Genomic DNA, 15,556 nt, shown 5'->3' on the forward strand with positions numbered 1-15,556 from the left:
CTCTGCTAAGTATTTTTTGCATTCTAGATTTTCTTAGAAAAGCAGAATGCGTCTAGTAGAAAGGGTTCATTGGAGCAATTTAAAAAATTCTTCCACACATTTAGTGAGCTTATTATTAATTTCAGTTTCCAAATCCCCCAAAATACCATTTTGATTAGTATTTTGATTGTGAACGGAGTATTTTCAGCCCCCCCTTACCAATGCATCTGTCAAAATGCCAGGAAACATGTAGCGTTGTTCCTGAAAGAAATAGCATGCCCCCATATGAGTACAGTGAGTTTTCTGATTGCAGGGAGGAAGTGAAGGGGTTCACTTTACAGGTTATTATTAATTACATATTTACTGTATCTCAACTTATTTCTTGAGGTTATGCCATTTTCTTATTCTTCCATAAACATTTCATTTTTCTTATCTTTCTACATGTATGATGTCTAGGAAATTCCTTCCAGCAACAAAAGCTAGAAAGTTTAAAAAACCACAAACAGCAAATGAGTGGCTTATCTTCAGTTTTTTTTTTGATACCATCAGACCTAATCCATCTATACAGGAATACTGAAACTTACAAATTGCATATAAAATGTTAAGCATGACAAAAACATTAAAAATATTCATATCTTATATCAAGGCTATGTGAAAAGTCACATGAATGAAATTTGTAATTCATGGAATACATAGAAGAATATGTTGTTTTTCGCCAAGTGTAGTGGAATGGTTGCTATACTTTACACAGAGATAGATGAAGCATGTTGAGAAAGAGCAAATATACAGTACCTTTAACTATCTTATCCAAATAGTGAGCTTGAGAATTAAAAAAGAAAACAGACAGAAATTTCAGAAGAGTCAGGTAGGATAGGAATTGTTCAGAATTCACATATAGAAAGGACACCAGTCAGTTGAACAGAGGAACTTTACACTGAACAGAAGACCAGTTTATTGTGGACTAAACATTGGATACATTTCATTTTTTTCCTATAGTGAATAAAATAAATTCTGCTGAGTTAAATGCTCAGGATAATTTAAAAATGCATGTTTAGATCCAAGAACCCTTCCCCCAAGATTCTTTGTACCTACCTGATAGTTCGCGTTGATCATGCTATTTGATGCAGATCACGTCTAATCACAAGATCTTTTTCTTCATTAGTGTTTAGATCAATTATGTACTATGTGCACCTTTCAATTCAGACTAAACTAGAATCTCATAAATTTAGTTTCTTTGTCTTGTATGGATCAGATGTTCTAAGCAAAAAATATTCCACTTCTTCAGTTTATGCAGGATTACCCATATCTCCTGAATAAATGACACATTTCTATTTTTTCTGATTCCTATCTGTAATCTGTAATCAGCTAATTATGCAAAATATTGAACTTAATTATTCTTATTGGGAGCATCAGTGCCACAGCCTTACTGCACAAAACCAAAAAAAGTTTTAAATCTGAAAAACGAACTGAGGTTACAGCTGTTCACAATATAAACACTTAATATAGACAGTAAATATAAGTTGTTCATATTAATATTAAATATTGAAATTTCACATAAAGATGAATAGACTGATTTTAAGGGGCAGGGGAATGGTTAAATAATAAGCATAGGAAGTTTATTATATGAAGGAAATAATGAATTTACATGTAGCATATATTACTTCCCAGACACTTATTTTGGGTAAGCGCTCATGTTCAGCTTAAGTGATACTTTACTTGATGGACTATTTCATTCCAAGTTACCTGGGCAACTGTCCAACATACTTTAATGAGAACTATTATGATAAGAGATCTATTATGGCAGTTTCACACATTCAGGTTATTAAAATGCAGCTTTAATTAACACCTGTGTAGACACTCTCAGTATTAGCAGAGCTGAATCTGCTTTACTATTATGAAAGAACCATTCTATACACCAGGGTGTCCCACTCTGGTGCCCCATATGTCCATGAACATCTGGGGCACCAGAGTTGGACACCCCATTATACACCATAGACAACAGAATGACAGAATTCTGGTATTTATCACTTCAGGTGGAAGTGGGAAGTCATGTTTTTGAATACGGCTCCACACAGAAAGTTCCCTGTTTATAGTATTTCAGCATACCAGGGACAAGCTGCCCTGTGTGCCTTTCAGTCCGACATGGAGCACAGGTGAGAGTATAATGGGATGCTGGTATAGCTTAACAAGCACACTGACTTTAGCCTAGGTGCAAAGTTGTTGGCCCCTTGGGGGAGAGGTACATGTTGAAACTACCCTTCCCCCAAAGAACAGATAGACCCAAAGATAGGAATGGGTGCAGGTGGTTTTTACTGGAGGCTTGCAACACAGTGTCCAGACCTCATTGCTAGAATCGCTCAAAGCTTGGTCATTATCTGCCTCACTCCTTTCCCTTCAGGGTGAGGTTCACCACAGGGCTCTTCCTCTTCCCCCTTCTCTTCCTGTGGGTGGCTAAACCTTTTCTTCTCAGGCTCTCAGTGCTCCTCCTCTCCATCTCTGTTTCTGTATCCCTCTCACTTTCTCCTTACACACTGCCTCTCTATCCCTTTCTCATTTCTCATCTCTTGTTCTCCACTCCATCTCTGATGCTGTCTTTTATACTCCCAGGGAAAAAGCTGGTCAAAATAAACTGATAATGTCTTAAACCGGTACATGGTTGTCTGATCATTTTGTTGACAAATATTCTAATATATTGAATATCCATCTGTGGATTGAATTGACTCTGTGTAATCTACCTTGAGTCCAAATGACAAAAGTAGACTATAAATGATGTCAATAAATAAAAAATAACAAATATATAAAATACTGGGATAATTCTATGCAAAATAACTCCAGTCTAAGTTTCTTCAAATCAATGGCCTTAGATGGAAGTAACTGTGAGAAGGATTTCACTATGAGACAGCTAATTTGAACGACAGCAGTTATATGCAGAGTGAAGAACCTCATTCTGATGAAACAGTAGTGACTGGTGGGGTGCCACAGGGTTCTGTCCTGGGCCCAGTGCTATTCAATATTTATATCAACGACTTGAATGATGGAATAGAAGGCATGTAGTAGCTAATTAGTAGCTAATACCCCAGAGGACAGAGTCAGAATTCAAAATGACCTGGACATATTAGAAGCTGGGCCAAAACAAACAAAATGATTTTCAACAAAGATAAATGTAAGATACTCCACTTAGGCAGAAAAAATGAAATGCACAGATATAGGATGGATGACACCTGGCTTGACAACACTACATGCGAAAGAGATCTGTGAGTCTTAGTAGACCATAAACTAAACATGAGTCAGCAGTGCGATGTGGCAGCCAAGAAAGCCAATGCGATTTTGGGATGTATCAATAGGAGTATAGTATCAAGATTGAGGGATGTAATTGTACCTCTCTATTCTGCATTGGTTAGACCTCACATGAAATATTGTCTACAGTTCTGGAAATCACAATTCAAGAAGGATATTGTCAAGCTGGAACGAGTCCAGAGGAGGGCAATCAAAATGGTAAAAGGTCTAGTGAACATGTCCAACGAAGAGAGGTTTATGGAGCTGGGGATGTTTAGTCTAGAGAAGCATAGGTTAAGGGGGGACATGATAGCTATGTTTAAATATTTGAAGGGATGCCATGTTGAAGAAGGAACAAGCTGGTTTTCTGCTGCCTCAGAGACTAGGACATGGAGTAATGGATTCAAGGTGCAGGAAAACAAATTCCACCTAAACATTAGGAAGAACTTCCTGACCGTCAGGGAATGCACAGCCTCGGAGAATTGTGGAGTCTCCTTTGGAGGTTTTTAAACAGAGGCTGGATGGACATATGTCGGAAGTGCTTTGATTGTGTGTTCCTGTATTGCAGGGGGTTGGACTTGAGGGTCCTTGTGGTCTCTATGAATATTGTGGCATTAGAATACTGAAGGTACCAGGTGCCATGTCTCCAGCAATTATACTTAGTGGTTTAGTATATATATTGAAGGGAAAACAAAATGGAGACCTCCAGGATGTCATGGCGTATATTTTTATGATAGCAACATGCAGGAGGAAAAAAGAACCAAAGATGAGGAGGAGATAGAAATTAGTGGCCCTCATCTATAAACTGACAGTATCATAAAAATGGAGGTAATCCACAATTAAGAGGAAAATATTTCCAGTGGGATGACTTTGTATAAGAGAAAGAATTGGTTTGGAGCAGTAGACTTGAGAAAATAAATGGACTGATGTAAATAAGATATAGCTGGATGACAAACTATGTTTGAAAGTGAAGTGATTTCCTAGAAGATGTAATAAAATATTCACAGAGCTATTGTGGAGCTTTTTGAGGTGAGGGACTAGATTGGAGCAAAAGTTAAGTCTACGAAAAGTGGGAGAGAAGGGTCACAACAATGTAATGGTTCACAGGGACCTTTATACATTTCAGTGTTTGGGCCTGATATGGATGGAGCAAGGGTGATAAGAAAGGGACGTAAGGACGGCACAAGATCATGCTAATCTGGCTGCTGGCTCCTTAACCTTCACTTCAATTTATATTTTAATAAAACAAAATGAAAACTGAAAGAAAACACCCACTCTGAAAATTACAGTGCCGAAAAAGTGGAAGAGGTAAGGTTTATAAATCCCTTTCCTGCTCATTATTTGTCTAAGAACATAAGAACATAAGAACAAGCCAGCTGGATCAGACCAGAGTCCATCTAGTCCAGCTCTCTGCTACTCGCAGTGGCCCACCAGGTGCCTTTGGGAGCTCACATGCAGGATGTGAACGCAATGGCCTTCTGCGGCTGTTGCTCCCGATCACCTGGTCTGTTAAGGCATTTGCAATCTCAGATCAAAGAGGATCAAGATTGGTAGCCATAAATCGACTTCTCCTCCATAAATCTGTCCAAGCCCCTTTTAAAGCTATCCAGGTTAGTGGCCATCACCACCTCCTGTGGCAGCATATTCCAAACACCAATCACACGTTGCGTGAAGAAGTGTTTCCTTTTATTAGTCCTAATTCTTCCCCCCAGCATTTTCAATGAATGCCCCCTGGTTCTAGTATTGTGAGAAAGAGAGAAAAATTTCTCTCTGTCAACATTTTCTACCCCATGCATAATTTTGTAGACTTCAATCATATCCCCCCTCAGCCGCCTCCTCTCCAAACTAAAGAGTCCCAAACGCTGCAGCCTCTCCTCATAGGGAAGGTGCTCCAGTCCCTCAATCATCCTTGTTGCCCTTCTCTGCACTTTTTCTATCTCCTCAATATCCTTTTTGAGATGCGGCGACCAGAACTGGACACAGTACTCCAAGTGCGGTCGCACCACTGCTTTATATAAGGGCATGACAATCTTTGCAGTTTTATTATCAATTCCTTTTCTAATGATCCCCAGCATAGAGTTTGCCTTTTTCACAGCTGCCATGCATTGAGTTGACATTCCCATGGAACTATCAACAGCCTAAATCCCTTTCCTGGTCTGTGACTGATAGCACTGACCCCTGTAGCGTGTATGTGAAGTTTGGATTTTTTGCCCCTATGTGCATCACTTTACATTTTGCTACATTGAACTGCATTTGCCATTTCTGAGCCCACTCACCTAGTTTATCAAGGTCCGCTTGGAGCTCTTCGCAATCCTTTGTGGTTCTCACCACCCTACATAATTTGGTATCATCTGCAAACTTGGCCACCACGCTACCCACCCCTACTTCCAGGTCATTTATGAATAGGTTAAAGAGCACTGGTCCCAAAACGGATCCTTGGGGGACACCACTCGACATCTCTCCATTGTGAGAACTTCCCATTTACACCCACTCTTTGTTTCCTGTTTCTCAACCAGTTTTAATCCATAGGAGGACTTCCCCTCTTATTCCTTCATTGCTGAGTTTTCTCAACAGTCTCTGGTGAGGAACTTTGTCAAAAGCCTTTTGGAAATCCAAGTAGACAATGTCCACCGGTTCACCCCTGTCCACATGCCTGTTTACACCCTCAAAGAACTCTAGTAAGTTTGTAAGACAGGATTTGCCTCTGCAAAAGCCATGTTGACTCTTTCTCAGCAGGTCTTGCTTTTCTACATGTTTTATAATTTTATCTTTAATGATAGATTCTACTAATTTACCAGGAACAGATGTCAAACTGACTGGCCTGTAATTTCCCGGGTCCCCCCTAGATCCTTTCTTAAAGATTGGTGTGACATTGGCCATCTTCCAGTCTTCAGGGATGGAGCCTGATTTCAGGGATAAGTTGCATATTAAAGTGAGAAGATCCGCAATTTCATGCTTGAGCTCTTTAAGAACTCTTGGGTGAATGCAATCTGGGCCAGGGGATTTGGTAACATTTAGTTTATCAATGGCTGCCAGAACTTCTTCCTTGTCTATCACTATCTTCGCTAGTTCCTCGGATTCGCCTCCTAAGAAGCTTGGTTCAGGGGCAGGAATGTTCCTCACCTCCTCTTGGGTGAAGACAGATGCAAAGAATTCATTCAGCTTCTCTGCAATCTCCCTGCCATCTTTTAGCACACCCTTTGTTCCTTTGTCATCTAACGGGCCTACCGCTTCCCTTGCTGGCTTCCTGCTTTTGATGTACTTGAAGAACTGTTTGTTGCTGGTCTTGATGTTCGCAGCCATGCGTTCCTCATAATCCTTTTTGGCCTCCCTTACAGCTAACTTGCTTCTCTTTTGCCACCATTTGTGTTCCCTCTCATATTCTTCATCAGCCAAACTGGACTTCCATTTTCTAAAAGACATTTTCTTTTAGAAAATGGAAGTCCAGTTTGGCTGATGAAGAATATGAGAGGGAACACAAATGGTGGCAAAATTTGTCTGCTCCAAATTGCTCCCTGGAAGCTATCCTACAGAGTTTCAAATGCCTTCTTAAGTATAAACAACTTTCGAGAGGTCAAGGGAAAATGGGCAGCTCTGGAGAGGTGATGATAGGGTTACCTATTCTTCTACAACTTCTCTACTTTACATTATTTCTTGGCTCAGCTACTTTTTGTGAGCAAGAGGTTATTGTGATAAGGATTTGTTACACACTTTACAACCAAGTCCAGCATTTTGTGTTTTTAATTTTGTTTCAGTTGTAACAAGAACCTTCAATGTCAGGTCTGATTAGGAGATATTTCAAAAAGATGTACTATGAGTTATGCTTGATCCTTCCCCATTATAGCTTTAGAGTATGTGTGTACATGTGGGACTTATCCACAGAGGTGTACCTAGGGTGGGACAAGGAAGGACACATGCTCTGGGTGCCCTCCTCAAGGGGTGATAGCCCACATCCTGCAGCATCTGGGGTGAATGTGGCTTGCTCCCAAACTCCATGTGGAGTTTAAGGGCAGGCACACAGTTGAACGCTGAACCCAGTCAGTGTTCAACTGGGTTGATTTATCCCCAAACTCCATGTGGAGTTTGGGGACCGTGTGCACCTGTTTGATGCTGGGCTTGGCTGGGTCCAGCTTTAAACTGCAGACTTTGAGCCTATAGTTTAAAGCTTGACTCATCCAGGCTGAACCCAGCATCTAACTGAGCACTTGGTCTGACCAGCTTCACCTTTATACTGCTGGCTCCGCTACCCAAGCTCCACCTGCAGTTTACAGCTCCTCTCAGCCAGGCTGAGCCCAGCTTTGAGCTGAGCACTGGTTCAGAAGTGCTCCACTCCCCAAGCTGAAGGTCAGGTTAAGCTTGGGAGGAAGCCAGAAATATAAAGCAGGAGCCAGAGAGACTCAGCACTCAGTTTGAGGCTGGGCTCAGCCTGGCTGGATTGAGCTTACAGGTGCACCTTGCCCTTAAACTCCACATGGAGTTTGGGGGTAGGGCAAACCATAGTGCTTGCCTTGAGCACTGTTTTGGGCAGATACGTCCCTGCTCTATCCACAGTGAAATCTGTGAGTACCAGATAATTTAAGTAACTCGTACATAGCACCAAAACCAGATTTTGCTGTCACAATTCAGACTTCTCAGGTAGTTTTTCTACTTGAGCCTTCCAACAACTCAAGTACACCAGTATCTTCTATAAACAATGAATGCAAGAAACTTCCAAAGAGGAAACAAATGTATGAACAATTGTAATTTTTTGTGCAATGCATTTTAACCTAGCAAGAATATTCTCATTTATTAGTACTTATTTTACAACAGGTTTCAGTGCAAGCTTTCTTAAATTTAATATTTTCCATTAGCCTTCCATTAGAGATGGAAGTAGGTATCCTCCTTAGATTATTCATGTGCTAGCTCCTGTATATATGACAGAATAGCTAAAGTGTGCGAATAAGTGTATATTAAATCCATTTATTCCAATCAGCTCCTGTTTAAATCAGCATGAACAGCATGCCCAGTGATTTGATGTTCCTTAATTGGTACTCACTACACTGTTTTATTACTGATTACCCTGTCATAAAGGATTATAGCAGTGACATAATTTTCAATGCAGTATAACAAATTCAGGCCCATATTAGTTTATTCATACTCTTTATGAGATACTGTCACATACCATTTCCAGGTCTAGAATTAATAAAAAAAACACTAAGCATCCTGTTTACTTTAATAGCTTCTCAAGATGATTGTCAGATAAGAGCTCATGTTAGAAGTGAAATATTTGCTTTGATGCTAACAACTGATCTCTCTGCCCATGAAGGCTAATATTAATAAGACTTACAAGCAAGCTCATAAGACAAATTCTTAATCACCAATTCCATAAGATGCAAGAGTGGTGAGGGTGAAGGACAGCATGCAATAAATGACACTCTAGACAAAATTCATTATTTATGGCATTGAAAGGCACTGCAGGAACGGGCATTGGCACAGCCCTGATGGATGTAGCTATGATTTCAGCAGCAGTCATCATCACTAAACTGTACAGATTTGCTCCCATTGTATATCACAAGGCACTGTTGCAGCTATTTCTTATCACATGCTGCTCTGTGCATTGTTGGAGCTACATAGATGGATAAGAATGTACTATTCACATCTTGCATACATTGAATTTCCTAAAATCTAGATAAACTTTTATTGAATAATTCCATTACATAGTCTGGTATATTTACCTTCATGATAATGGACTGGATTAAATGGTTCCCTTTTGCTAAGTGAGAAATCGTCAACTGGATGAAGATTGCTTCTACTAGGGTCTTCTTTTAACAGAAGTCCTGAGAATGATGCACACATCCTACTGCATATACTTACCACTAGATTAGTACTGCATGGATTGTTTGCAATGACTTTTGTTTTTATACTGACAATTTATGATGTTTTTATGGCATTGATTTTACTTGTAAACTACTTTGAGTGAGATTCTGGAGAGATGACACATAAATCCCATAAATGGGTGAATGAACGAATTAGTTTGGCAACGAAAGCAGATGGAGCAACACAGTAGTTCTGGGAGTGGCATGCTAGTTTTGTTATCGAGCATTGTACAAACCTACAAATTATTTCATTTCTGTTTTAGGACCAATGGTTTGCTTCCATTGGAGAGGATCCATATAAAGGTATTTTTCCAGTGCAATCTGAATGAATGCTGGCCGTTCACAAGACCAGAGGCTTTCGTTTGGTAAGATGGTTGCGCAGTCAGGTTAATGGTAGAAAAAATGGCTCTGGGTTTTTGTGGCAGTACCTTGGCTTAGAACCTCACTCTAGCTTGTCTCCATTAATTGCAATAAATGGCACACAGTTACACATTCAGTCATACCATATCTGTAATTGTTTTTTATGCTGCTAATATTTTAAACTTGGAAGATGGTATTTCTGTTTTCCCAACTCTTTGCTTGTATTATCAAAATACTGTCATTTTCTGAACTGTTCAAAGTTCTGTGATGACAGAAGCCTTTATTTTTCTACAGAGTGCTTACTCTTCACTTTCCAATTCTGCAACAGTAAAAATAATTCTGAATTTGAACCTACAATTGTAATGGATTGCACTTTTTCTTGCATAGTTTGTAGAGTGCCAAACCAGCTATATTCTTCAAACATTCTGTCCCCTCACATATCCATCAATTTCCCAATAGCCACTGCTGACCTCAATGTGTTCATGTGCACAGCATGGCTGCAATTTGAAACCTTCAGAACTACTTTGTGCAGTCTGTTTTTTTAAAAACTGTGTAAAGGTCTAAGCTTAAAGTTGATATATGGTGAAAGCATTTTGGTAAATGAGTTACTTAATTGGCAATTAGCTTTCAGCAACAGTAAAAGGTAAGTACTATTTATGTGTCATATTAAAACCCATATAAATTTTTGCATGAACATGATTCCATGATGACCTCTTCTTCTTTCTAATATGGACACTTACCTAAGCAAATTTTCAAAACCTGTCTTTCATATTTGAGTCACATATTTTTCTTTTCTGTTAATGTACAGGATATGGTCCTCTTTAAAGGGACGATGACCAAGAAAACCATGAGGTAGCTTCATCTTGCAAGATACAGGGTTGGATCCAAACAGATTTTCCAGTGTTAACAAAAGGATGATGTGTTTCCCTTTTGGCCACTAAAAAGGCTGTACTGGAGATCATGGGTAGGGTGAGTTGCATGCTGGGAGAGGAGAGCTAGATTACCCAGCCTGTTGCACTTGCCGCCTCTTGTCACAGCTTGCTTGGGGGGTGGCTGGGAGTGGCTGAGAGTCCTCTCGCTGGAAGGCTTGTGCCACGTGGAGCCTTGTTGCACGCCATGGATCACAGCGCTTTGTCTGCCTGCACAGCTTTCACCATGCCACTGGGCAGGGCTTGCACCCAGTGGGGGGATTTAGCCTATTTGCACCTATTCGGTAGAACTGGTAGCTAATTTTTTGTCTAGTTCAGAGAATGGTTATAATCCCACCACTGAGTCCTTTCGGAACCGGTTGTTAAATTATTTGAATCCTACCACTGCTTGCATCCCTTCTTGCAGTCAGGGCTGGCCCTGCATGGCCACTCCGATCACATTTTTGGCACTAACCAAGTCCTGAGGGCAGGGTTTTTTTTAAGTTTTATTTTTGCTTTTAAATGGAGGGGGAGCAGATAGTTCTATAGCAAAGAAGGTCCAGCATATGCTTTAATCTTTTGGCATGCATTCAGAGTCCTGAATCTTATCGATACTAATTTTATAGTAATTGTGCCGGTCTTCTTATAGAGGCTGGCTTCATACAGTGGGAACTGTGGAGATAATTAAGTGATGATGCCTAGCAGGTAAAAGTAGCTAACCAACTTATTTCTCCTTCGAATGCTTAATGACACTAATTCTCATTCACACCACTTACACTTAACCACATGCAAATGTGTATAAATATTAATTTTGGACAGAACAATCATTGTTTCTACACTATAACAATTAAACAGCTGTAATGCATCTCATGAGCTAAGTGATCAAGCTGCAGGCAAGTTCTATAAACAGATGGTCTTACCCACTCGTACTTAATGTTACAGATTTCTTTTAAAAGAGGTGTTGATAGATAAGAATGCAGCAGAATTTTAATACAAATTTTCAAATTTGCAATGTAAATTATTCTAATAATAACTTGTTGGTAGAACAAAAATTATAAAGATTTGTTTTTAATGGAGACACTAGCACAACACTTGGATGTAGTACATTCTTCACCAACGTAATTATTTACTAATTCTATTCAGCTAAAAGCATTTAATGGGAAAGCAGCTGGTGAAGCATTCACTCCTATAGTGTTCTTATCATTGTTATTTAATTTGCCCAAGATATGTGTCAGTTAATTTGTAAAAACAAGAGCCCATCACAAATAATCTCCCTTCCAACTGCACACAGCAGCACAGCTGGGTGCAATCTGAGTGCATGTGCTTAAAGTTAAGCGCATAACTATACAGTTTAGTGCCACTGATTTAACTGGAATTTTCATGGATTGTACCTAATATTATTTAAAACTATTCTAAGATAAAACACAAAAGCTAGAAATCGCTCTATGGCACACACTGTCAAAATGATTGCTAAAAGGCACTGGCCTACAAAATCTATGGATAGATTTTATAGTTATGAAAGGTTTCTCCCCATTCAATTCAGTGGACAGGCAATTCACATGCACTAACAGGAATACAATCACAGACTGGATCCCACTGGTGAATCAACCCAGGACAGTCACACACCGTATACATGGAATTTTGCTTTGCAACATCTACTGGAATGTTTAATTCAACAAAATATTATAGACAGGGGCCTTACCTCCAGTTATGTGTGATACACATACAATGTACACAAGTAAGTCTAGAAACTCAAATTTCAAAAAGTATCTCTGGCCGTTTCCGCATGGGCCAAAAACGGCGGCCTGGGGACGGTAAAAACGCCGCCCCCAGGCCGCCGTTCGCATAGGCGGCGCTGCTGAAAAGCAGCAGCGCCGACCTGGCTGCCCTTCCCCTCCCTCAGGGCGGCGTCAGGCCGCCCTAAAAAACAACCCTTTAAAGGGTTGTTTTTGAGGGAACAGCGTCTTCCCGGCGGCGCGGTGCGAACAGCACCGCCGGGAACACGCTGTTTCCCTTCCCTTTCCCACTCACCTTGTCCCTGTCGTCGGCCTGCTGGCCTCCGAAGCCCCTCCCTCACTATCCTCCGACCCCTGGAGGTCGGAGGGCAGCGTGGGTGGGGCTTCGGAGGCCAGCAGGCTGACGACGGGGACAAGGTGAGTGGGAAAGGGAAGGGGGCAGAGGCGGCTCCATGCGGAGCCGCCTGTCATCTGCCGGCCTCTCCTGAGGCCGCACGCACGCTTGCGTGCGAACGGCCTCCGCCTCCGCCTCTTGCCGGCGTGGGGGCGCCTGGGGGGCCATGCGGAAACGGCCTTCGTCCATTTGTTAAGACTTTATATTTAAATTATTTTTAGATTACTGGTACACTGTTTCTTTGTAGAGCATTACATAGTTTGCTTTGCCGTCCACACGGTATGTAAACAATTTTGAAGTTCCTTTATGATCCCCATTTCGGTCTGACTTTTCATGTTGGTAGTTTGCTCAAGAGGGCAAAAACCCAACTGGCAGGATTGACTAGTGTTTCTGTTGTGCCAAACCAGTGAATTTCCCATGCATATCACCTTTGGGGTTTCAGCTGCAGAACTGAAGTAGCTACATGTAGGTCACTTCAGATTACCCCTAACAACATGCCACAAATGTAAGATTCCAAATTGGGGGCCGGTGTGGGTGGGTGGAGATCAGAAGAGAGTCGTAAAAGAGATAAGAATAATAACAGTATGAGATATAGTGGGACTTTAAGTGAACAGGACATAAATTATATTAGGTTACTTAAAACAAACCAAAAAAAGTCAGAACAGACAGGAGTTTGGGATATGAGTATATGCATGTATTTACAATCTTCTGACAGATGGGTAGGGCAACATCAGATATATTAAGGATGTGTTCCAATACTTTATTCAGATTTGGGCTGTTGTTCGTTTACAATTTTGTTCAGATTATTTAATGTTATAATGAAGCACGTTAGGATTAATTACTCTCAGTGAAAGTAGCAAACATACATGAATCCTGTTCAAATTCATTCAAGTAAACATTTTTCTTACAGCTCTTAATGTATTTTACAGTGCCAATGAAAAGGGAAAAAAGCTAAGATAAAATGGGCAGGATTTGGGAATGCCTCCTTTCATCATTGTGCTTAATTTGTGCATGCATATATAGGCTATGTGAATATAGGCTATGCATGGTATACAGACAGGACTCCTCAGACAAAGGCAGATCTCAGATTCTTAATCAAGGATCTTGTGGAGAGAGCTGTGATATGGTCATAGATTTTCTCAGCTAACAGTGTGTGTATGTTTACTTTGAAAGGGTAGAAGTCTTATCCCTTCTCCCCCTGAAGTCTGGCAACACTTCCTGGCTTACAAACTATACAAGAAAAGCCCTTGTCTCTTTCTACAAAGGAAGTACACTTGGAAGTGGGGGAAGTAGACAAAACTGAATTATTTGCCCATATTTTCTCCATTTCTGCCTTATAGACAAGTTATTTGCTCATCCTTGCTATCAGCCTGGAATAGTTCAGGCAGGAATATCCCTTGCTTATAAAAAGTGACTGCTCTACCCAAGCCATAAATGTGATTAGGGAAAATTTAGTGCATAGAAATGCCAATTTGGAATGAAATATGGTGTAAATATAGGCTAAACACCCTGGTTGGTCAGTGTATCTGTCAGGGACATATCTGTTCAGTCACTGTCTCCTTCCCCACACTGTTTCAAGGGAATGGAAATTTAAACATGTGGATCTAAAAGCAAATTGTAACTATATACCTCATAACACCAAAAGAAAAATGGCTTGAATAGGCATAATCAGTATGGATCCACACAGTGATGTAGCTATAGATTTTTTAATGGGGTGACTTCGGGGGTGGGGCCATGGCTCCCCAAGGCCCGCCCCTAGCCTCTGTGCTTATAAAAGCAGCTCTCCGAGGCCAGGGATGGCAGACTCCCCTACCTCCCCCCACCGGTTGGGCTCCCAGCCAGCAGTCCCTCCTGTCCTCCCCTCCAGGCAGAGGCGTAGCTAGGGAAAATGGAGCCTGGTGGAAAATCTGAGTCCCCCCCCCCCCGACGGGCGGCCGCTGTGATGCTGGAATCCACTCCCAAACAGCATCACTTTCAAATCCACCTTAAAAGGAGAATTTGGGGTCCCCATTAAAACAAAATTTAAAGTGATGCTGTTTTGGGGTGGATTATCCCCCAACCTGAAACAGAATCACTTTCAATGTTTAAACTGGGGACCTCAGATTCTCCCTTTAAATCCATGCTAAAGGGGGTGGATTTAAAAGGAGAATCTGGATAAATTTTGGGGGGGGGGTACCTGCTGACAGATGTGCAATTGTAAAGCTAGCAGCACCAAACTTTCAGGGTATCTTTAGGAGACTTTCCTGATGATACCACCCAGGTTTGGTGAAGTTTGGTTCAGGGAGTCCTCAAAGGTGTAGCTCCCATCTCCTATTAGCTCCCATTGGAAACAATGGGGGATGGGGCACCCCCTTTGGGAGTCCATAATTTTGGACCCCCTGAACCAAATCTCACCAAACGTCAGCGCTATTATCAGGAGAGTCTCCCAAACAATCCCTGAAATGTTGGTGCTGCTAGCCCAGGGGTCTGCAACCTGCGGCTCTCCAGATGTTCATGGACTACAATTCCCATCAGCCCCTGCCAGCATGTCCAATTGGCCATGTTGGCAGGGGCTGATGGGAATTGTAGACTGGAGAGCCGCAGGTTGCAGACCCCTGTGCTAGCCTAAAAGCTGCACCCCCTACAGGCCAAAAACTGAAAAAGCACTAAAAATACAAAAACCCCACAAATAAGGGGTGGAGCTTCAGACATGTAATGGGGGGGTTTGAACCTGGAAACCCCCCTTAACTACGTCCTTGGATCCACACGTTAGAGGTAATTCAAATTAGATTAATTCCCTTCTAATTTAATGAACAGGATTTAAGTCAGATTTTGGTTACTTACACCCTGCATGTACATACAAATTTAAAAAGTCGAGTGAACATCAGAAATGTAGGTTAGAACAAACAGAAAAAATTACCCCAAGCATTGGGGTGGCACGTTATTTAAACAGAGGTGTAAGAACTGGCTGTTGTAGTTTTCTGGGCTGTACAGCTGTGACCTGGAAGATTTTGCTCCTATTGTTCTGCCAGCAACTATGGCTGGAATCTGCAGAGGCATGTCATGGTA

At 41.2% G+C, this 15,556-nt stretch overlaps 1 protein-coding gene across 3 annotated transcripts in view; it reads right to left on the reverse strand.

Moving 5' to 3' along the window:
* LOC125439722 (teneurin-3) overlaps positions 1-15,556 on the reverse strand; it is a 171,048-nt gene that overhangs the window by 93,672 nt on the left and 61,820 nt on the right. For 2 of the 3 annotated variants that reach the window (XM_048508857.1, XM_048508856.1), the window contains exon 9: positions 772-798. The exons of the other annotated variant lie outside the window; for it this stretch is intronic. In XM_048508857.1, the coding sequence (XP_048364814.1) occupies positions 772-798 (27 nt within the window). The remainder of the gene's footprint in view (positions 1-771; positions 799-15,556) is intronic. 3 annotated transcript variants of the gene reach the window in all.

Source organism: Sphaerodactylus townsendi, linkage group LG10, assembly GCF_021028975.2.
Source record: "Sphaerodactylus townsendi isolate TG3544 linkage group LG10, MPM_Stown_v2.3, whole genome shotgun sequence".
NCBI classification, from domain to species: Eukaryota; Metazoa; Chordata; class Lepidosauria; order Squamata; family Sphaerodactylidae; genus Sphaerodactylus; species Sphaerodactylus townsendi.